The following is a 23,125-nucleotide window of genomic DNA, read 5'->3' on the forward strand; positions in this document are numbered from 1 at the left end:
GGTTGCAACTAACAGTCATTTTAATTATTGATTCATCTGTTGATTGTTTTCTTGATCAATTACTTGTTTGGTCCATAAAATGTCAGAAAATAGTGAAACATGTCGATCAGTGTTTTCCAAAACCCAGAAGTCTTGTTCTGACAAACCCAAAAATATTCAGTTTACTGTCATAGAAGACAAAAGAAACAAGACAATTAATTAAATAGTCAACAACTAATTAATTAATTGACAAATCATTTGTCATTATCTAAAGTGTTTACTATATAAGACATTTCTTGTGTTTTAATAGTGAAACCTTATTTATTGAACCACTGGTTTGAAATTAACTCGCAGGACTTTACACAGAACAGCTGGTGCAACCCAATCCTGAACTTGATGTATAAAGTCTGTGGAATGCCCCTTGAAGTTTTCATCATGTTGGTGTTTGTGTAAAAACTGACAAACACACAGATTAACTTGCTGACATTTTAATAATCAATTATGTTACTACAATCTGCATTGAGAGAAAATCTGGCCTTGTTGGGCTCACATGCTCTCCCATTAATTCAACTAACCGCCATTTCTACTTCAACAACCTGCTTATTCGTTACAAAACAGCCTCCTTCTCCGTATGAATTGATCAGTGGACAGAGGTATGCTGCGGTACCGTCGGCTTTGATTTACAAGTTCAAATTCACAGCATTTCAAACTGAACGTACAGGGAGTTGTTAGCCACTGAGGCTACATGAATGATTGTTGTGCAACTGAACAAAATTATGATTCAAAGAGTTACAAGACATAATAGTTGGTATGAGTGAGGGTTTTTTTTCTTTAAAAATGACACTTGAGCATTGATGAAATGATTACCTAGATGATAAAAAGCAGGTTAATGCTAATACAGTATATACATAATGAGATAAATTAACAAGAGATGAAAAATTGCAACTCTGAACCGTTTTAGCATGATCAAGTTCTGCCACAAAAAAAGAGTTCACAGACAGATCCAGTTTCAAAAAAGGATCAACATGAAACTGAATGACATCCTTGAGGTAAGGCTTTCCAAATTTCTAGCCCTTTAAGTTACACAAATACAAAAATCAGGACGGAAAGACAGAGGTTTTAAACACAATCAAAACGTAACAAATACTGTAAGCTCCAAAGTCTCAGAAAAATGACAACTTGGCCCACATGAGTGCAAAGATGAACACGAATAAAATCCACAAGTGAAGAGTTGTTTGCCAAAGTCAATAACAAGTAAGGGAGAGAAAGAAGTCGTCATCTTGAATTAAACATTCAATATCTAAAGAATAACCTGCCTGTAAAAGTAGTAAAAGATGTAGTTTTTTCAAGTACATTAATTGACCAAATATGCTATAAAAAAATGACTATTAATTTTAGTTTTACATGAGCAGGTATCTCTTTTCCTGGCACATATACAGTACAAACTCTTCAAATGAGGCTCAAGCTTTACACAATAGGATGTTTTCAAGCCCCATAATTGACCAACACCCTGTTTTCCTTTAGACCGAAGAAAGCATTTGACTTCATTGCACCATCATCTTCAATGTAACAGTCAAGTATCAACCAACAACAAATGTTTAAACTAAAATAGACAAAAACAAGAAAGCAGACTGTGTTTCGTAGACATTCAAAAATGTTATTCTGGATGATTAAAAAAAATGGCAAAAATCCTGTTATGAGTGTCGATTTAATAACTAAATAAGAGTAACTGTAAAGATTTGTTCAAGCAAATATTGTACTAGCATTTAAAAGCTAAAGAGAAAAAAAAAAAACTGGGTTGTAAAGTTTACTACACATTCCTTTCGTCTACATTTCTCGTTCTATGAGGCTACTTCACTGCAAAGTTTCACTGCACTAAAGGCTACATGCTTTCCGACACAGTTTCTTGAGAACGGTTCCTTTGTTAAACCAAACTAGCCTGTTATATACAGTCACAGTTGTTGTTGCATTATGTGCTTTTAAAATGCTTGTTTTGAGGCAGTTCAGCACTTTGACGCCAAGTGTTTTACAAATGTACAGGTCCCTAAACTCCACAGAGACAAGCCATCACTCTCATTATTATTTATGCTGCTTCTCTGCAAAAATACCCCTCATTTTGAGGTCTCGTATCCTTTCCTACTTTCAATGTCTTTGACAATGAAAATAATGTGCTTTCTGCTGGTTAAGCAGTACCGATGTGGATAAATGTTACGTGGAGCCCAAGCTGCCTGCAGGTCAGGCTACTGCCATAAGAATACTGAATTTAACATGTAAAACAGGGTAAATGTGTACCAAAAAGAAAGAAAACGCAGTAGGAAATCTGATTGAAAAGATAACCGGTGAGGTGGTCTCTTCATCACAACTCCATCTCTCATTTGAATCAGTAACAGTAAGAAAATGTTCCCTCTGCAAATGAAATTGCGGCTACATACCAACAGAGGGAACTATAACAAGGTTTATATCAATTCAAGATCAGACTAACCAAAGAAAACGCAAAAAATACTTCACAAGACTAAACAAACAGGGGTATAAAACTGTTACTCCTGTCTGCGATATCAATAACGTGTAATATGTCGACCGTTTATGATTTCCTGTTATGAATTTCCGACACTAAACTCTGTGCTGGAGAAACTAAATGGTGGAGCGGACACACAGCTGGTCTGTTAGCAGTCAGTGGAGATTTTGGCTGAGAGGTCCTGGATGCGGCGGGCGCTGCAGCTCTTACATAAGATGTGGCCGTCCAGCGGGTAACAACCACGACCCTCCCCTTCAGATGACAGCAGGAGACCGCATTCCTGAAGTTAAAAAAAAACAAAACAGAGACTTTAGTCAGTTCAACTCAACACTCTCACATAGACTCACGCTGTAAATATTTTGGGGCACTCAGCGTGAGTTTAATACAAGCCTGAACCAAAATATGGTGAATTAATCCTACAATGTTCAGTCAACTTTTAGATTTTAGCTTAAAAGGGCTGATACTGTGGAAAACAAGAAAAATTAGCTTTGGGATGGATTAGGGTGATGGTGGATCTTATGAATTTTCTAATTGTCTAAACAAGACCTACAAAAAGTCCTTTACGTGATGCCACTGGTTAACTGCAAGTATAATTTTGAGAAAACTAACTGTGCAGCTGTGTTTTACATTTACTGCTTTTTCAGTCTTTTACTCTTCAGCCAACCTGAACTGTATGGACACGCAAATAAAACTCAGAGCCATCATTTTTTGGTGAGAACTCTAAAAAAAAAATCAACTGGTCCTGATGTATTTTGTGTTTTCCTGTTTAGTCCAGTTACTAAAAAGTTGACTCACCTCACAGACATAACAGTTGACGTGGAAGCTGCGATCCAGAGCGACTATCCTGACAGTCTCCTCCTGACCTAGTTCAGGCATGATGGGCTCACCACACACCGAACAGCGAGGCGCATACTTCCTGTGAAGGACAACAAGCATCAGAATTAGTTAGTTCAGAAAGAAGGTAGAGGTAAAAGCAGGTAAAACACCTCATCTCTGTGTTCGGCAGGTGTGTGGAAAGTGTGTGTGTACCTATGAAAGTCGTCTATGCAGTGGATCTGAGAGGTGGCGTCCACGGTGAAGGGCACCCCGTCCAAGCAGCAGTTACAAACTACACATGTGAAACAGCGAGGATGGTAGGCCTTTCCCATAGCCCGCAGGATACGATCCAAGATGGGCTTGGTGCACTTTGAACAGCGCTCTAGAGTACTCTGACGAGAAAAAGAGACACAGGAGTAGAAATCAAAGTAGGCACGACAGGAAATTATAATTTTAGTTTGTGGCTTCTTCTTCTTCTTCTTTTTTTTTTTTTTTTTTTTTAAAATCACTTACAATGTAACAACTCTCGCAGTAACTCTTCTTGTCCAGAGCGTAGAAGGGTTGTCCTCGGAGACGGGCGTGGCAGGTGATACATGTAAAACACTCCACGTGAAATACCTGTTCCATGGCGATACAGCCACTGCCGTCGCCGACCACGTTGTCACCACAACGGGCACAGCGACCTGAAAGGGGAAGAGTTTGTTTTATTTTGTTAAATGCAAGAATGTAAGTTTTGCAGTGTCATTAGTCATTAAGGTGGTGGGACTGTACCGAAATAGTCCTCTGAAGGGGGGTGGTTCATATCATATACCAACTTCTTGGTGAGTCGATCCAACTCCTCCTCGGGCCTGGTTGTTGCTACCCCCTGCTGGACAAAAAAAAGACACATAAATCACAAATATGTAACTGGACAACCCAAAGATAACATTAACAAAACTGCAGAAATGGTCACTTTCACAACTAAGTCTTTTGACTGCAAGATTACTTCAATATTTATGATACTTGGCTATCAAACCTATATTTTGGCCGACTGTAGAGAGTATTGAAAACTGCCAAAAGTTAGCATCCAACAACTGGTCAGATTAATAATCTGGTTTATTTACTGTTTGATCAGATATGATTTAAATCAAACTCTTACCAAATTAAGACTATTTTATCTATGTTCAGTGTGGGAGATTAAAACAACTTCACACAATGTTTTAATTTCATTTAAAGCTCACATCTCATTCTCAAACACAGATGCAGTTTGTCCCCCTACCTTGCTGGACTGATAAGCAGGACTCAGTGCGGCCCCTGACCCTGTTTGATTATTTTCCATCCCTCTCTTAGACATGGGAACCTGGTTAACTCTTCCTCCAGACCCTGAGCTGCTCCCCTTGTACCCCTCATCAGAGTGCATCTCCTGAGTTTGTGAGCTGGGGTGTTGGGAGTACCAGCCCTGCGGACTTGTCTGAGGTGGGGGGCGTGACACGTGCTGGCGAGGAGGGGGTGGGGTGTAGGCCTGCTCGGCCTGCCTCCCTGTCTGAGAGTAGGTGACGGGCTGCGCCGTCTTGACCTGGACGCTGAACCTGGGCCCGGTGGGAGTTGAAGCCGTGGTGTAGGAGGCCGGGACAGGCTGAGGGTAGGGTTTAGGAGCTGAAGAAGACGAGTAGTAGTCCTGCTGGTGTGAAGTGGAGTACTGAGGCGTCTGATGCTCGCTGGGGTAGGGGGGCGCCGGGTGGTATTGGCTCTGGGGGTGAGGGGGGTAGCCCATGGATGGCCGACCCTGAGGAGGGCCTGCGCTCTGGTGTGCAGGCTTGTAGTGATCCCCTGAGAGGTATTTGTTGTAAGGCACATTGTCGTACAGCTGTGGAGTCAGAAAATTAATACATTTAAATACTGATGGTAAAATTTGCACAATGATTATGAAATTAAAATGTATTATTACACTAATATTCCTTGAGTCAAAATCAATCAGTAAGTGTACTATCATACTTGTGTGCTGGAGTCATGTGGGTGACTGTCAAGATCAGCGAGCATACTGGTGAGGGAGTCAATATCAGCATCGATTTTGGAGTGATGGCTCACTGGTTTTTCAGGACCACGGTGCTAAAAGAGAACAGAATCAGAAACATGTTGGCACATAAGAACTCTACATTTAATAAACACTTTAAAATGTTTCAACTGTTTGATGTTCTGATCACTTTTTCAGTGTTTCACTATAACTTATAGAATATGGCAGATTGGAAATGACCACAGCTTAGAGGTGTACCTACCATCAGCTCGTAGCTGTCTATGTGAGGGCTCCAGTTGCGGTCGTCTTTGGGACCATGTGGAGGGGAGTAATAGTGATCACTAGACGAATGATGAATAGGCCCACCTTTTGATTGAAGAACAGACATTGAATGATCTTTTTTTTTTTTTTTAAAGATATGTTTTTGGGCTTGTTTTGCCTTTAATGGAGAGCTGATAGTGGAGATGCAGACAGGAAACAAGAGGAGAGAGAGAGAGAGAGAGAGAGATGTACGACATGTAACAACGGTCCCAAGCCAGAGTTGAACCAGGGACGTTGCGGTTATGTGACGTGCGCTGTAACCTTTCGGCTACCGGGGCGCTCCTTCAATCGTCATCTTTGACGCAGACTTTGAAAAAGCCCGAATTTCAGAAGAAGCCCTACAAAATGACAAACTGATGACTTCATCATTTACTAAACTTATTTGAAGGCCAGGCTGTTGACACTGTACTGTATGACTCTGCATACTGCTTCCTTTTGTTGTATTTATAAAAAGATCGGTTACTCATAATGAAGGCATACGGATGTTATTGCACATACCAAGATTTTACGGTGCTTGTTATCTGTTCCAGCAGTGGCAGGAAATGAGTAAATGTATTTGCATTTTGGATTAAGTTGAGTAAATGCTTCCAAAAGTTGCACATTACGTACTCTGGTCAAGGCAGATATTTGTGTGTTATTTATAAGATGTGTGTGAATTGTGTCTTTATTAAAATGTGCCTACAATCTGAAATAAACTGAGGAATAATACCACCAGCATGTCCTACAATAGATTTGACAGTATGTGACAAGTAGCGTGGTCTCACCTGTGGGTCCAGTAGCCATGTACCTGTTGGCTATCATCCCTCCTCCTCCTCCACCTCCTCCTCCTCCTCCTCCGTTCTGGTCATAGGGGCCATATTTTGGCCGAAAGTCAGACGTGCCCTTCTTGTTGGGGGCTCGGTAGATTGCTGACCCTGCAGAGTGGGACATCTGGGGGACGGCACGCTCTGGGCTTTCCAGAGTCCTCGGTGGCAGCCAGGTGGGACCGGACATGGCAGGCTTCTGAGGTCAAGGACGATATTACTGTTACAACTGATCTGTCAAGTTATTTCCAGACTTTTGGCAGCATGAATTTATTGTTTTTCTCAAATACAGTTGCATCCTAACTGCAAATCAGTGTTACGCAATACTGACTTTGCTTTGCCTGATAACAGTTAAATGAATATGCAGGATTATGCTTACAGCTTTTAGTATGAATTTGCATGGGCACAGCTGTGGCTCTTGTGTGTATTTTTGTCATAGGTAACCAATGGAAACTAAGGGATGCTTCAGGCTTTGTTTCCTATGGCAACAGGGACACACAGATTGAACAATAGGCTTCTAGTTGAGGAGCAGGAAGAGAACAGCCGTTCTGAAAGGCTCGGGGATTTCCAGCAGGCTCGCACATTGCCCTGAAACGTGTGTGTGTGTGTGCGTGTGTGTGTTTGTGTGCTTCGAGACACAAACACGAGATGTCTAGTGCACGCACACACGCACACAATCAAACTCGTACACAGATACACAAACAGGTGCAAATCCGTGGTTGCCCCTCGCCTGTTATCCACCACAATGGTTATTGTTTTTGGGTGTTTACACGCTAGAATCAGTGATTTCCAAATGAAGCCGAGACAAAAACAAGACAGGAAACGTTATGTAATGATATGTGTCTGTGTACATGTGAACACCTGGCTCATAACAATATATTATGTATCTGTGGGATAAATAAATAACAACACTGGAGAACACAGCTGAGCTGACAAAGTGCTGACTTGCACCTGACATCCTCCGTTAAGATACAGATCTTCTTTAAAGGAAAAACACATCTAATACATTTCAGCGTCAGTTTAGAGAAAGGAAAATGAGAACCTGGAGGAAAGCAAATAAAGGTTGTTGTTGATTTTCCAAAAGAGTCTTTTAGTACTGAATAGTTTGCAACAAAATTTTTGATCATTTTAAACATTTGCATGTATTCTTCTTTATATGTATTTACAAATTGAATACTATTAGGGGTCAAAGTAAGTAATTTTGAGAAATGTTATCACTTTTCGTGATTTGGTAACCTCTGATAGGCATGTGTCATTACATGTATCCTTTATAGAGGAAATGATAACCAAAAAAATGAAAGTTTAATGATTATTTCTCATCAAAACTCTATGCACAAAAGCTCTGTTTTAACGGTTTTGGAAAGCCATTGTGTGATTGACATGGTGTCCAAATGGATTACAAGTACAGGGCCAACTGAGCCAAATCACTATTGTCAGAGTGAAGAAATTAATAATCCACTCAGATTGATTGTATGTGGGTCGTGTAGCCATCATAAATCCTTGTTGGTAAGAGGATTATAATGATGGATGCAAGGATGATGTAGAAAAACAATGCTTGGACACTGGATTTAAGCCTTTATGGTTTGTATTTGACATGTATTCTTTTAGTAGTGACTTGTATTTCTTATCCATGGAGTTATTGTAGTTAAACTTAAACCTTGCACTTTCAGCATGGACTTCACTGACATTACACAGTGACCACCACCTCCGATATAGACCTGAATTAAGCCCCTGTCTGAATCCGGATGAGCACACACTCAAATCCGAGGATGGCTGGGCCAGGAAATTAATCCTTCATCACTCCGCGTTTTAATGCCAATTGTGAGGTTTTTATGTGATTTAAAAGAGACAAAGCTCGTGTATTTGTCCATTTATTAGCTGAAGCTCTTGCTGAATGCAAAGGAGGATCATCAACTCATGAAATGTCAAAGTTGATGACAGAGACGAGAGTCAAGCACGCAGGAATGAAGAAAGAAAACATCCGGTGTCTTTTTCCACTTCAAAGTAAAGCACTAAACATCGCAGCAACACAGAAAACTAATGATCGACAAATCCAGCACGGCTGAAGAAACTGGTAGCAAATGCAGACTTAATGGTTGTTTCCTCTATTTACAGCTTCTTTCAGTTTTACACACACTTTCTGTTCGTTCTGTACAGTCCATTATTATCAAGCCTTTACTTTGAAGGCTAAAGGCTGCGGCTAACAACATGTTTAAATGTAGCTGCATGTAATTAGCGATGTGTGGTTGTTGAATTGCGCAAAATACCAAGAAGACAACTCGGCTTACGTCAATATGGGTTGAGAAATATGATAAATATATCACTATCAAGAATCGCAAATCAAGACTAGCATGCTATTAGCAACATATTAGCATTTCCTACCTTTTACAGTGACTCCCTCCTCTCCTTCGGTCTCATCTACAAATCAATAACAACATAAAAATTGAGACACGACACAGATACAGCACATTAAACACACATTAAAAACACATTTCCTTGACGCTAACAGTAACCTTGTTACGCACATCAACGTTAACTTGTCTCATTAGGATGAATAGAGACACTAACTGCCCAGTTGTTTGTACAAATCTGTCCTCTGTGCGTCATTTCTGTGTAAAACACGCCACTTAACTGGTAAAACAACCCGTAATGAAAGTTAATTCGCCATAATTAACTTTAATAACAGCCTTATTTACTTGTTTTCTAGGCTGTTTTGAACTCGAGCAAAGCTCGTGCCTTGCCTCCAGGCTAACTTCAACACAACCGAAGAGGAAAATCATGAAGTAACCGACGCCTAACACCAGAAATGACCCACACAGACATAACCCACGCCTCCATTTAAATGTTCAAAGTTAAGTAAAAGTTATATACGTGTATATACAACTTTCTTTTTGGTTTAGCGTCGTTAACCTACTTTGTTGCGGATCCTGAGGCCTTCAGCAGCAGCAGCAGCTCCTCACTGCATTCCCAATGTGTGACGTAGCTACTGTGTGTGTGTGTGTGTGTGTGTGTGTGTGGGTGGGTGGTCTGTCATAGGCTACTTTCTGGGGACAAATTTCAGACTTGAGCTGTGTCCCAAATTGGGAAAAAGAATATTTTTAGGTCAGTGGTTTAGGTTATGGTTAGGGTTACAGTTAGGCAAGTAGTGGTTATGGTTATGGTTAAAAGAAAAACCTTTGTGTCTGAATATTGTACGGCATCTATGCAAGTCAAACAGATTATAAACTCCTGTCCTCCCCAATTTTTGAGTTACCAGCCGCCACTGCCACTGTTCAATTCATAAATCCAAAATGCCTCCTTTCTCAAGATCTGGTCCATCAAATTACCATCTCTTAGATCCGGTTGCACTCTTTCAATGGCGATAAATTTTAGGGAAGTAGCCAACCCATGGCAATGGCATAATCCATATTTCCATTTCTAATGGCAGCCTTATGCTCAACAGTTTGAGATGCAGCTTTGTTTGGCCTACATTCATTAAGCCACATGAGCATTTCAAGATGTAAATGACGTGTGTAGAGAAACAGTTGATGAATTCTTTCATATCATGTTTCTTTCCTGTATGAGGGTGATTGAATGTCTTGGTATCAAGTGTGTTTGAACAGTGTGCACATTTTCCACATCTATAATTTCCAAACACTTGTTGAGAAAGCCAATTAGTTTGTGTAGGTTCCTTTTACATAGAATTGACATCAGTATCTCTGACATTTCTGCATTTCTGCCTAGCCAAGCAAAAACGAGGTCTGGAGGATGACAAATGATTCAAATTTGTGTCACATTCTAGGATTTTCCAGTGTTTCTTTATAATCTGTTTGACTTGCATAGATGCTGTACAGTATTCAGACACAAAGGTCTTTTAGATCTTTTGATTACTGTTAATGAAAATAGAAAAATGGAGACATCTATTTATCAAACTGACAGAAACACCATTTTACACTACATGTTTCCACCTCAACTGTTGAAAAAGCTGGGGGGGGGTAATAATTTTTCCCTATCCACACTGTTAGCTTTTTCAATAGCTTGATCAATGAGTGTCTGGTCATATCACCTTTGTCTAAAACACTGAGACATTTCTTTATCCTTAGTTTGATAATCCTCTTCTTTTCTACATATTCTTCTCAATCCTACAAACTGACCATATAGGATGTTGCTGATCATACGGTCGGGGTGGAAACTTGTAGTGTAAAATGGTGTTTCTGTCAGTTTCTTTTTTAAAAATAGATGTCTCCAATTTTCTATTTTCATTAACAGTAATCAAAAGATCCAAAAGACCTTTGTGTCTGAATACTGTACAGCATCTATGCAAGTCAAACAGATTATAAACAAACACTGGAAAATCCTAGAATGTGACCAAAGTTTGAATCATTTATTATCCTCCAGACCTCGTTTTTGCTTGGCTAGGCAGAAATGCAGAAATGTCAGAGATACTGATGTCAGTTCTATGTATAAGGACTTTCACATACTAATCAGCTTTCTCAACAAGTGTTTAGAAATTATAGATGTGGAAAATGTGCACACTGTTCAAACACACTTGATACCAAGACATTCAATCACCCTCATACAGGAAAGAAATATGATATGAAAGAATTCATCAATTGTTTCTCTACACACGTCATTTACATCTTGAAATGCTCATGTGGCTTAATGAATGTAGGCCAAAAATCTCAAACTGTTGAGCATAAGGCTGCCATTAGAAATGGAAATATGGATTATGCCATTGCTAGACACTACAAGGAGAAAAACCATGGGTCGGCTACTTCCCTAAAATTTCTCAGCATTGAAAGAGTGCAACCCAATTCAAGAGATGGTAATTTGATGAACCAGCTCTTAAGAAAGGAGACATTTTGGATTTATGAATTGAAAACTATTAAACCTTATAAACTTTATGAAATACAGGATTTGAGTTCTTATCTGTAATATGTAAATATTAACTTGTATCTCTCTTCACGGGCTATTTGGACTCTTAGGGAGAGATGAACCACTAGGTCTTCCCATTTAATGGTGTAGAGAGACAGCTGTAGAACTGATAGTCTAGTCTTTCTAATGAAGTTTAAATGATGTAAAATGGTGCAATTCTTCTAACTCTGTGTAATATTAATCATGTCATGCCCTTTGTAAAATGCTCACTTTGAAAAAATGAAGACTGTGATAATTAGTCATGTGACTCAGATGTATTTATCACACTTGTGAGTACTCATGCGATTGTGCTGAACAAACCTGAGGAAGCTACAGGCAAAACACATTGTTCACTCCTTATAAAGTCACAGTAAAGTCATCTCAGTGTGCAGTAGTTAATTCTGATTTTCCCCTAATATGTTCCTGCGAGTTTGTGTACTGGAGGTTTCAAATTTCCACATCACATTTGTGTAAGTTTCATGTTGGACCACAAACGGCTACAAACCAGTTGTGATGTCATAAAATCATGCTTTTAAGTGCAGTACACGCCTTAAACTGAGATTTAAGGCAAGCGCAGAGAAACTTTCCACTTTCAGCAGATGAATGTGAAAACATCTTTCAGCTCTGCATGTGCAACGTTCTGCACAGTGAAGCTCAAACATTCAGCTGGAGGAACAATAAGCAAAACACATATTTAGGTGGAAGGGGACTTTAACAATTGTTTGTACTATTTATATTTGCACATAAAAAATTTGACAAGGAAGATTGCAATACCGTTAAAATGAATAACGATAAGATTAAATAAAACTTTATTCACCCCAAGAAACATGTGTGTCCAAGATACACAGTGAAATAACTAAATACATTGTATATATTTACTCTGCTTTCATACAATATATAGTAAAATAACATATATACATAATATAAAATACAAAAAATACAAACTACAGATACGCACATTGTACAAATCAGTGTGCAGTGCAGTAATGAGGATTTGGGGTTCTGGTTCATATTCCAAATTACATGCAATATTATTGCAACTGTGCATCTGTTTAACTATGTTAAACCCAGTATTTACATGTATTTCCCAAAAACCAGAGTTAACTGTGGAAATTGGCCACCAAATTTTAAAAGCTTCATTATAACTGTATCCATTTTCTAGTTTAGAAACAAAGCTTTATTCATATGAGTCATATAAGATGAATTTAGTGCTAACCTATAATATATGCTTAATATTTTAGCCTTAGCAAAGTTTGTTTTATATTCATTTGATTTAATATTTCTTGGACTGTACATGTATCAGCTTATTGAGCACATGGTCTGGTCTTAATGGACATGTTAACGTCAATATCGAGTTGTTTTCCATCCTGCAAGCAGCAGTGAGTATGGAGGTCAAATGTATGCTTTAATATTTTTACGGTTCATGAGATCTGGGTCAACCGTCCCTTTCCCTTTACCCTCTCCACCCTCCTCCTCCTCCTCCTTCTTCTTCCTCCCACCCCACCCAGTACCACGTTGGAAGTCCACTGCTTCCCCCAAGGCGCTTCTTCAAAGGAAGGGTTTCATAACTTTATTATTTATTTTTCATCTCCAAGTCCATCCCCGCCAATAAGTGGACAAACAGCCGAGGCCGCTCCCTGGGATATCCCCGCTTCCTCCTCCTCCTCCTCCTCCTCCTTCTCCTCCTCCTTCTCCTGCTCCTCCTTCCAGTAGCTCTGCAGTGTTTGCCCTTATATGTCCAGAGTGTTCTGCAATCACAGGAAGAAACAGTTTAGGCAGATCTGTGTGTTATTGTTGCAGGAGCCATCAACACTTTGGCACCAACTGGGGGATTTGAAGTCAAAGCATGACTTCAGGCCATACATTATCAGATGAACAATATGTAGTTCTGTCCAGGCAACCAGGAAACTGCAAAACGAGGGGAATCCCTGCTTTTGTTTTGTTTGATGAGGAGTGACAATTGAAGAATTGATTTTCTTTTACATTTCCATAAACAGACTTTGCTCTTCATTGACAAAAGCTAAGAAAAGTCACTCCATATCATCAGCTTGATTGCCAATATTAACAATTATTCCTTTCATCACAAACAGGGCCAGTGGGTCGCTGATGGACACTGACAGTCGTGGTAAGATGCAGACGGGATAGACTCAATGGCTTCCGCCCATTGGTGAACCTGTTTAGTAATGTTCTCACTTTTCCTCAACCGCCCCCCTCATCCGTTCTTCTCACAATGCCTGGAAGTAGCCGAGACCTACATCTCCCTCTCTGTTTTCTTAATCGTTGTTTTCCTTTATGGTTTTTTTCCTTTTTTTTTTTTTTACAAAGCACACAATTGATCCGACCTCCATCCAAACAAATAAAAGCACAAGGACACGCACACGAGCTCTACACCCCCATGCAAACACTTTACTTCCGATTCACATTTTCAAAGGATTTATACCCATACATGGTCATGTTGTCTGTTTTTTATTCCATGTTTGACTCATTTGCTTTTCATAAAACTTGTATTATAAAGTTTATAAAAGACATTTTACTATTTTACGAGTAGCAGCTAAAAACTAAACTAGACTTGCAAGGCGGTGTACAAGGGTGGGTTGTTTTTCACCATTAGGAGTCAAAAACTATTCTCAATAACTCAAATTTTGTGCATCATTCAGGAGTACTGAAGTGTCTTCTAGTTTTCCGCAATACGCTTAAAATCTAAAAGGCAAAAATGTAAATTCAGGTGCACTTTTGCACATAAAATTTAAGAAATTCCACATTTTTCTTTCACATTATAGCTTAATTGGGTGCAGTATTCAATCTTATAGGTGGAAATTAAAACAATCTTCTCTTTATTAATCATATGACCACTTGCAGCATTAGGCAATCACAGCTTTTTGTGCAAGGAGCGCTTATCTCTCTATATATCTTTATTTCTATCCATCATCAACCTTGATGATTCGTCTGCTCCTTCAAAGTCTTCTTTTAGGAATTATTTTGATCTGAAGGAAATACAGTTCATAGTTCGTTTTTGCAGAGTGTCAATTAACTGTCTTGTATCTGGTTTCTCTGTGAACCCAAGGTTGCATTGAGGATGAGGTAACTTTCCGCTTGTTTTTTAGTTATTCGTGACCCCTGAGCCCTTGTCCCCTTGCTCCATAACACTCCCCCTCCTCCCCCCCATCTCCATTTCTCCTCCCTTGTCTCCTGCTTGCTTTATTATTGACGGATGTCCTGCGGAGGCGTTTTCATCCATGTCTCTGAGCAGCTTCGCAGGATGCATACAGAAGTGTGTGTGTGTGTGTGGGGGTGTGTGTGTGTGTGTGCAGGGCAGTTCCTGCACATCTGTCGGCTGCATTTCTCTCAGTCAGGCCGGGGTAAAGGTTGTTTTTCACCATCAGGAGGAGGTGTCTCCCATCTCGAACGATCGATTTTGTCTCGCTTCCTTCCTCTTTGTCCTCATAACACGTCTCCTGTGCTCTCAGGCAGCATGCCAGAAGCTTCCGAACAGTGTTGTGGAGCAATTATTAATCTCCCTTTACATGAACTGGCCAACTCAGCAATGACACAGTTTATATTTGAATGCCATTGCTTCTTATCTTTAAATAATATCCTGAGAAATTAGGATGAAATCATGCACCAAAATATGAGTGAAACTTGTAAGAATGATACATTTTTTTTATACGACTTAATGACCAGGGCACAGCTTGTTTATCCAACAATAAATTAGTCTTCCAGCTTCCTCTCAGACGGTTTCCTCTGTCCTGGAGAGAGGTGAAGGGTATAGGAAAGCGTTGGTGGGGGAAGGTTTATATTCTCTGGCTTACCCCTGGACAGTCAGGCACGTAGCGCGCCTCCCCGAGGGTCTTCATATATATTTTTTCAACGTGGCACAGAAACACACTATGTTTTCCTGCCATTACTTCGCTCAGAGCTATGGGGGTTTAGAAAAACTAATAGCCCACTAAAAATACTTGGAGCCCGGGGCATGGGCCAGGGCTTTTCCTGCGTTGCTTCCATTGTACGCGTGGGCCATTGAGGAAAGAGGAAACGAGCAGCTCTGGTTGTATGGGGGCTTCCTGCGCGACATTATAAAGAGTTCCCTCCCTTCAGCCTTCCCTCACAGTTTTGCTGAGAGCCAGTGGAGGCTGTGCCCCTGCTCCACGTCTTTGATTGTAGACCTGAATACTGAGCTGAGGGGTTTGACGTCAGTGCGGTGCACGTTAGTTCTCGTCCCTGCTGGTCGGGGTGAGTTGGAAAATGTTTTTTTTTTTGTCTGTCTGATAGCTGCTTGCTTGGATTTTATGGTTATGATTTCATTTCATCTCTTGATTAATCCTTAAAAGTTAACCATTAAGTTTGGAAACATAATCGCGTAATGGTTAGATTTAGTCAGATAAGGATGAACATACATCTGTTCATTGATTTAAATTGCTTTGAGTGACTTTGAGTGTTTAATTTTAGATTTTTTTCGCAACATTTAATGTTTGTTTTACTTGCTTAACTCTCTAATTATTACTTATTATTACTGCTGCATTTGCAACTTCTTTGTTGGCTGCAATAATTTGGACAGTGAAACTCAAACATGCACGAGAAACAATTTTTTTTTACTTCTTTCAGGTACGAGTAGGGAGCTGGTCTCACCTAACAGATGTGTCTGGGACACTCCAATCTATTTATTCTATAAGTTACACACAGGTAGGTCATTACTGCATGCCAGACTTTGGAAAATATCTCATTTTTTTTCATGCAAATGCTCAAATTCAAATGCATGCATTGTGAGTAACTCTCAAATGATCTCTTTCCTCCTTTCATTCAATACAGAAGAGCATGATGGAAGTAGTGGAAGGATACAGGGTTGACAGAAGGCAGGAGCTGAGGGCAGCGGCCCCAGCTGAAGGATATGTGAAAGAGTTTACTCGCCACTCCAACGATGTGCTGTTGAACCTGAACGAACTCCGGCACCGCAACATCTTGACTGACACCACCCTGGTTGTTGGCAACGTGCACCTACGGGCACACTGTGCAGTGCTGGTGGCATGCAGGTTGGTGTATGCACTCTACACAAAATAGTCCCTCTGCAGCCCTCTTTTCCTTTAATGACAGAATGTTTTATGTTATCAGCTTTTTACACATTTCTATGTTTGATTTGTCTAGTGAAATAGTATATATGTCCTCTGTTTGTGCTGCTTTTCCACCTCTACAGCCTTTTCCCACTATTTCTGCCTTATTTCCCTTAAAAAACACATCAAGCATCCATCCATTTATTGCATATCCTACCTTAAATATTTCTTTTCCCTCTTTCCTCTCAGTGGGTTCTTCTATTCGCTGTACACCCGTCGTGTGCTGCTTCAGGGCTGCAGTGGCAGCAGGGAGCAACTCATGACCGTATCTCTCCCTAACACCTTGGACCCATCCAGCGTCTCCCTGCTGCTCGACTTCATGTACACCTCCCGCCTGCCCCTGACGCCAAGCATCGTCCCCGGGGTGCTCGCCGCTGCAACCCACATGCAGATGGACCATGTGGTCAATACCTGCCGGGATTTCATGCAGCTGCACAGGTGAAGGGCTGGAAAGATCACTAGGGAGAACACATGTCATCAGGGCATGGACAGATTTTATGGATAAATAATAAATAATTCAAAAGATACAGTATGATTCCAATAGGATGGATTTTAAAGTGCAGTTTTGCATGTTTTTGACTTGAGTGGTTGACAGTATTTTTGTTTTTCAGCAGGGAGAATATGAGTGCAAGACACCCCCAATTGGAGCTGGATTCCAGGGTGTCTGTAGCCTCTGTAGCCCCTAAAGGAGGGGACCTGCCTTATCCAGGACCGCAGCAATTCCTCCCAACGGCAGGAGCAACCAGGTGAGAAAAGACTGTGTGTCATTGTAAATCATGTATTGAGATGGAGGTAGAAGAAAGTAGAGTATGAACGTGATGCTCGCACCAACTTGATTTTCACTTTGGAGATCTTGGAATTGATGTGTGTGTGTTTGCAAGTTACCACAAATGCTGCTGCTTGTGTTTGTGTGTCTTTGTCTGTTGACATGTTTAGCTCATTACAGCATTTGTTTTGTTTCCCGCAGGGTCCCAGCGGAGGGCGGGGGCTCTCTCAAGCCAGGGGCTTTCCCAACCAGCCAGCCTGGGTCAAAGGAGCTGAAAGGAGAGCCTGAGTCGCCCCTAATGGGCAGCCCAACTCCATCTCCAGACAGCCCCGCCCGCTCCAGCTGCCAGCCGAACTCTCCAGCTGAGTCTAACACCTGTAACAAAAACCTTGTGGTAAGTTTCAAGAAAATAAATGCAAAAATCTAAAAATTTCGGGATAATTATGAAAACTATCAAGTGGTTGTCACTATCTGGTAGTAAATGCAGCTTAAGTTACCACCTGGAAGTTTTGTTTTACAGGTAAATTAAAGTTAATTGACTGTGTTCATCTTTATTTCTTCAGAGTGATACCAAAGCCACACCAGACCCAAAGGCCTGCAATTGGAAAAAATACAAGTACATTGTCCTTAACCCTCTTTGTGCTGCAACAACGGTGAAAGAAGAGGAGACGGAGGAACCGCAAAGTCACCCATCCCCCATTGCCGACAGGATGACCATGACACCGAAAGCACCAACAGAGGCGTGGTCTGGAGAAGTGCCTGGTCAGATTGATAGGTAAGAAATGGGAAATTAAATTGGATTATTTCATGAAGAGGGAGTTAGTTTGCATTTTCAAGATTATGAACCTCTCTCCACCAGACAGGGGCAGGCCTCCTGCTACGAGGGTTCTGGCCGAGCCCCTCCCCTCGGGCCACCCCCCTCTGTGGATCACCAAACATTGTCTCCCACTCACAAGGAGGGAACAGGTATGAGCCAAACCTCTGTCTTATTGCAGAAATATCACATTTAAACAGATTATGCCTCAGATATTTTAGTATTTCAAACATACACCTCCAAACTGTAGAATCACAATCAATGCATGCAATATGTTTATGCTTTTTTTTTTTTTTTGCCTACTTCCTCAGTCTCACCCTGCACCACTTTCCCAAAACTTCACCCTACTGATCCAGAAGCTGCCCTTCACAACCAGCAGGCAATAAAGAGAGAGAACTACTATGTGCCATACTGTTACTCTGGCAACATCGGAGGAACCAAGACCACCTGCTCAGGTGAGGCTGTAATAAAAACTCCTTCTTTTTTCTGTCTTTGTTTTAAAAATTTTTTAAAACAATATCTAACAGTGACCCTCAACCTGGCAGGTGACAAGCCGTACCGTTGTAACGTGTGCGGAGCCCAGTTCAACCGACCGGCCAACCTGAAGACTCACTCTCGCATCCACTCTGGAGAGAAGCCCTACCGCTGTGACACCTGCGGCGCACGATTTGTTCAGGTGAGAATTAACCCTGCGTGCGTGTGCGTGCGTGTGTGTGTGTGTAAATATGTGCTTGATGTGGTTTTAAAGTCGGGCAAGCAACGTGGAAAAGGCAGCACAATCTGCCTCTGCTTTTGAGGAAACTGTGAGCTCACCTCAGGAAACAGTTCTGACAATTTTTGTTTTGTCCAGTATCTATGGTGATGTGTTTTACATTGTATAAAACAATTTTGGACTCAAATAGAGGAAGTGTGGACTCTCTCTAAAATAGAAAGCCAAAGACTGTCTGAAAGACTAGTATTTAAGTCTCAGTCAGCTTTTAAAGGCCTGAGACTGAAATTTTGCTTCTGTATGAGCTTATTATTATAGAAATTATGCCTTTTAAAAGATGAAGGGTGAAAATAGAACTGCAGCGATTACATGGGGGTAAAGCAAGGAAACTGAGGGAGCATTTGGTGCATAAAATGTTGAATTTGTATGTGAATGATATGTGAAATTGTTTTTAGATGAGATCGTCTTGATAAGAGATCAGCGGATGACTCAGTGCCCATGTTGTGCCAGTGGAAAGTTTTGCCTAGTAGAGACGTTTTAAATAAGTGATGTGAATGAATTGGAGATTTTAAGGAGAAAAGAGTCCGGTCAAAGTGACGTCTTACCTGTATCTAGATTTTGAAAGGTGATTTTACAACTTTATTTTTTATGTAATGTGCTAAAGGTGTGGCAGTTGGAGAGTTGAGCCAGTGTAGAATTAGTAGCAGCCCAGTACATCATCATATGTGTTTTCATTGGTAGTCGAGGCGGCTGACGGTTCCAGATAAAGGAAGTCATAATGCTGTCTAATGTATTAACAAATGATTTGAGGAGGAAGATCAGGATGCACTAGAATATAATAGGTATAATTTAATTAGGGAAGGTTATTCATCTGTATGGGATTTACACAACCTGCAACTGACAGTGGTAATAAGTGGTTCAGACTGAACTTCAGCTGGTCCATAAGAGTAAGAAAGTTAGTTGCAAAAGGATTAGAAATGTATCAGTTACATTAATGTCCAGATCAGTAAACCGCTGAGTGATGGGCTGCCTCATTAATTAACTTTTCTGCAAATTTAGGTTATATTATTGAAAAAATATTTGCCTCCATTGAACTAAAAAAACTAAGTAAAAAAAAAACCAAACAGTTCAGTCTAAAAACTGTAAAAGTGTCACTTATTTGAAAGAGCAGGTGACAATTTTGTTCAATGTAATTGGTATCTGAATCCTTTTGCATTGATATTCCAAAAGCAAGAGTTACCCATTTAAAAAATCTAACATCTATCAAGAAAACCGATGTATGATGTGAAGACATCCTGTAAGACTTAAATCCAGACTTTAAACAGACTTTCTGTGGACAGAGCGCTTGCTTATTGCCATATGGAAAACAGTTTGAATTTCACTTTTATTGCTTTGTTTTGATTCCTGCGGAGAAAGAACATAGTGAACCTGACACCGGACTTTTATTTGAGCGTTCACGGTGAATCTAGTGTCTCATGGATGATTTTTAGCTTACAAAACTTACCTTTTCATAGTGCTCCAGCTGGTTTGTTCAACTTGTCAACCTCTCAACTTATTTATGTGGTCTGTCTTGGTGCTACAGGTTGCCCATCTCAGGGCCCACGTCCTGATCCATACAGGGGAGAAGCCTTACCCGTGCCACACCTGCGGCACCCGCTTCCGCCACCTGCAGACCCTGAAGAGTCACCTGCGCATTCACACTGGAGAGAAGCCTTACACTGTGAGTCCAACACACACACACACACACACACTGCCTGTTTGACCAATAAAAGAATAAAAAATGGTTATGAAAGACCCTTATCTTTGCCCTGTCACGTCTAATCTGCTGATCTCTTGTCTTCCAGTGTGAGAAGTGCGACCTTCACTTCCGCCACAAGAGCCAGCTGCGTCTTCACTTGCGTCAGAAACACGGGGCCGTCACCAACACCAAGATCCGCTACAAGGTCCTGACTGAACCCTATCAGCCTATTCTGCAGGCCTGCTGAAGACCTTTTGACCCCCATTTTCAGCTGGTCATCAGTCTTGACTGTAGCCTATTGGACAGAATACTACTTTGGTGAAATTTGGTGAAACAACAGGGCAAATAAACATAACTCATTGTATGAATTGATGAATGACCCCTGATCCAGTGAGGTTGAGCAATTTTTAAGTTGTATCAGCAGCTACTTTTTGAATATGAGGAGCTAATTTTACTTTAACACACTGGTTAGTTGACCACTTGTAAAACAAATTCAAACTGATTGCATTTGAAGAAAGAGAAAGACATTTAAAAATGACTTTGAAAATCATGTTTTTTGGATTACGTGAACTCATTTTTAGCAATATTCAGATGAATCTAAAGGTTTAACGGGATTCTGGGGTGGCTTTTTTGTGAGATAATGTTAGAGAAAGTGTTTTTGAAGGTTTGTGAAGGGATAGAAAGAAAGAAAGGAATGAGACAAGGAAAGGAGGAATATTTTTGGTTTTGTGTGCAAAGAATTTTCTAGATGTCTGAGTATGTGAACGGTCTGAAAAGAAAGATAAAGGAAGTTTTATGAAGGAGTGGTGGTGATTTTTGAACTAACTGACAAAGTTGACTTAAATACATTAGGAAGTAAGCATTGGAAAATTAAAAATAAATAAATTATGATGTGTTTTAAGTCTAGGAGAGAACTTACTCAGTGTTAAGATCCTGAAGTTTTCTTCTTAAATGTGTATTTAACTGAAATGTATCTTAACCTTGAGGCCTGGGGCCGGCATGTTCTTTGAATAAACTTAAATATGCAGTCCAAGCAGGCAAAGGACTTAGTTGTCTTGTACTGAACATAAAGTAAAGAAATGAAATGATATATTGTTTTCTGACAGGAGCATTTGAATAAGACAACTGTAAGCAATTGGATAATTAATAATAATATAAAAATTTGTATGTGTATGAGTTCATTTGCTGGACAAAGATGGTTTTGTACAAAATAAATTAAATCTTTTTTTTATCAATTGGATCTTTGGTGCTCAGTGTCTCATTAAATATACTGTATGACATATGTTTGACTGTGTTGAATGTGTAATGAAAGTCACACTTGGAATTTGGTCTGGTTTATCTAAATAGTCTCTGGTTTCAACAATAATATAATAACATGGCTCACAAAGCACTCTGCCACACTTCCCTCCTTCAGCCTTTCTCCTCCCTGAACTTCCTTCCTCTCATTAACGCACTCTTTCTACCCATGAATCACGTCTTCTCTAAAGTCATATCTGTCCCGCTATTTTGTAGGTTTTTGTTGTGTTTTTTTCTTGGTGCTTGGCGTGGAAACAATGAAACTTTGGGCACCTGCTTCCTCCAGAGTCCTAGGACTGGGTACACACACTACCAGGCGACAACACGTGTGTGAGCTCGCTGGTGTTTCCTGAGGGGTGATGGGGGTGACTGAGGGAGCTGCAAACTCCTGCTGAACTCTCCCACCCTCTGTCATCCCTGCTTCCTGCTCCCTGATGAGTTGTGGCTAGCTGCGCTCATTGTCCGTGCTCAGCAGACAAACATTGGAAGTGTGACGGGACTTTCCAACCTTCGCCCCCCCCGCACCCCACCTTCCACTAAAAATATTAAACCAATGACATATATGTTTTTTTTTAACCAAGCCTGAACTCTGCTCTTAATTTTGCGGCAAATGATTGAGTGTCAGGGATCTCCCCGCAAGTCAATTCTGAAAAGTCAAGATAAGATGTTTTAGTGGAACCAATTTCAGGAAGTGACTACAACATGGGAACTGTGCAGCAAGTTATTTCATGAAGTTAATATTACCAGTAACCTACTGTGTATTTTATTGAAAGTACAAAAACAAATTCAGGAACTTGCAACTTGATTCTTTCAATAAATGCTATTGTGTCAACATGTTTCAGAGAAGTATTTCCTTCCTCTTGTCACACAAAGCATCAGTGAACCAAACCCTATATGTACGGCGGACATGCAGGTAGTCAGATAGTTTTTTACCTGTGTGTGTGTTTGTGGGCAGAGAAAAACAATGTTTCTGTTCTGACATATAGATACTGCATATAAATATCAGCAAGCCATATGTAGTTAAGTGAGGGAATAAAAAAAGAGTTAAATTTGCTTTAATTTTTTTTACAATCAAGTGATTCATTGAGGAACATCCACCATGTACTATCAGCTGAAATACTGAGAGAATTCAATTCAGCCACTAATATATGTACAAAATTAAACCCACAAATGTGCTCATAAACCTACATATATACGCTTATGAAGAACAAGAACAAAGCGAATGATATAATGTAAAAGAGATCAGCATATGTTGCAAAAATAAACATATCAAACCGCCCTATATCCCTGTAAAAGGTTATAGGCTAGTAAATGACTTCATTCATGAAGCCATTTATTAATTGAGTCATACAATCATCTCTTCCAGACTCAGGAAAG

The 23,125-nt window shown here is 40.3% G+C and overlaps 2 protein-coding genes across 3 annotated transcripts; one reads left to right on the forward strand and one right to left on the reverse strand.

Annotated features, from left to right (window-relative positions):
• Nucleotides 1-451: 451 nt before the first annotated feature.
• trip6 (thyroid hormone receptor interactor 6) lies at nt 452-9,437 on the reverse strand. The gene is made up of 11 exons (XM_067579315.1): nt 9,342-9,437; nt 8,810-8,845; nt 6,389-6,626; nt 5,566-5,669; nt 5,285-5,398; nt 4,569-5,156; nt 4,082-4,178; nt 3,824-3,993; nt 3,524-3,702; nt 3,290-3,410; nt 452-2,774 (listed from the first exon to the last, which is right to left on the reverse strand). The coding sequence occupies exons 3-11, from the start codon at nt 6,615-6,617 to the stop codon at nt 2,643-2,645; spliced, it is 1,734 nt and encodes a 577-aa protein (XP_067435416.1). The 5' UTR covers nt 6,618-6,626; nt 8,810-8,845; nt 9,342-9,437; the 3' UTR covers nt 452-2,642.
• Nucleotides 9,438-15,391: 5,954 nt separating this feature from the next.
• On the forward strand, nt 15,392-21,692 carry bcl6b (BCL6B transcription repressor). 2 transcript variants are annotated; one of them, XM_067579480.1, is made up of 12 exons: nt 15,392-15,550; nt 15,923-16,000; nt 16,127-16,347; nt 16,615-16,863; nt 17,037-17,171; nt 17,393-17,585; nt 17,755-17,966; nt 18,051-18,157; nt 18,317-18,460; nt 18,551-18,681; nt 20,297-20,434; nt 20,559-21,692. In XM_067579480.1, the coding sequence occupies exons 3-12, from the start codon at nt 16,133-16,135 to the stop codon at nt 20,697-20,699; spliced, it is 1,665 nt and encodes a 554-aa protein (XP_067435581.1). In that variant the 5' UTR covers nt 15,392-15,550; nt 15,923-16,000; nt 16,127-16,132; the 3' UTR covers nt 20,700-21,692. The 2 variants fall into 2 exon arrangements, with proteins under 2 accessions (XP_067435581.1, XP_067435582.1); XM_067579481.1 differs by having other exon boundaries at nt 17,040-17,171.
• The last annotated feature ends 1,433 nt before the right edge of the window (nt 21,693-23,125 follow it).

This window comes from Thunnus thynnus, chromosome 22 (assembly GCF_963924715.1).
Source record: "Thunnus thynnus chromosome 22, fThuThy2.1, whole genome shotgun sequence".
NCBI lineage: Eukaryota > Metazoa > Chordata > Actinopteri > Scombriformes > Scombridae > Thunnus > Thunnus thynnus.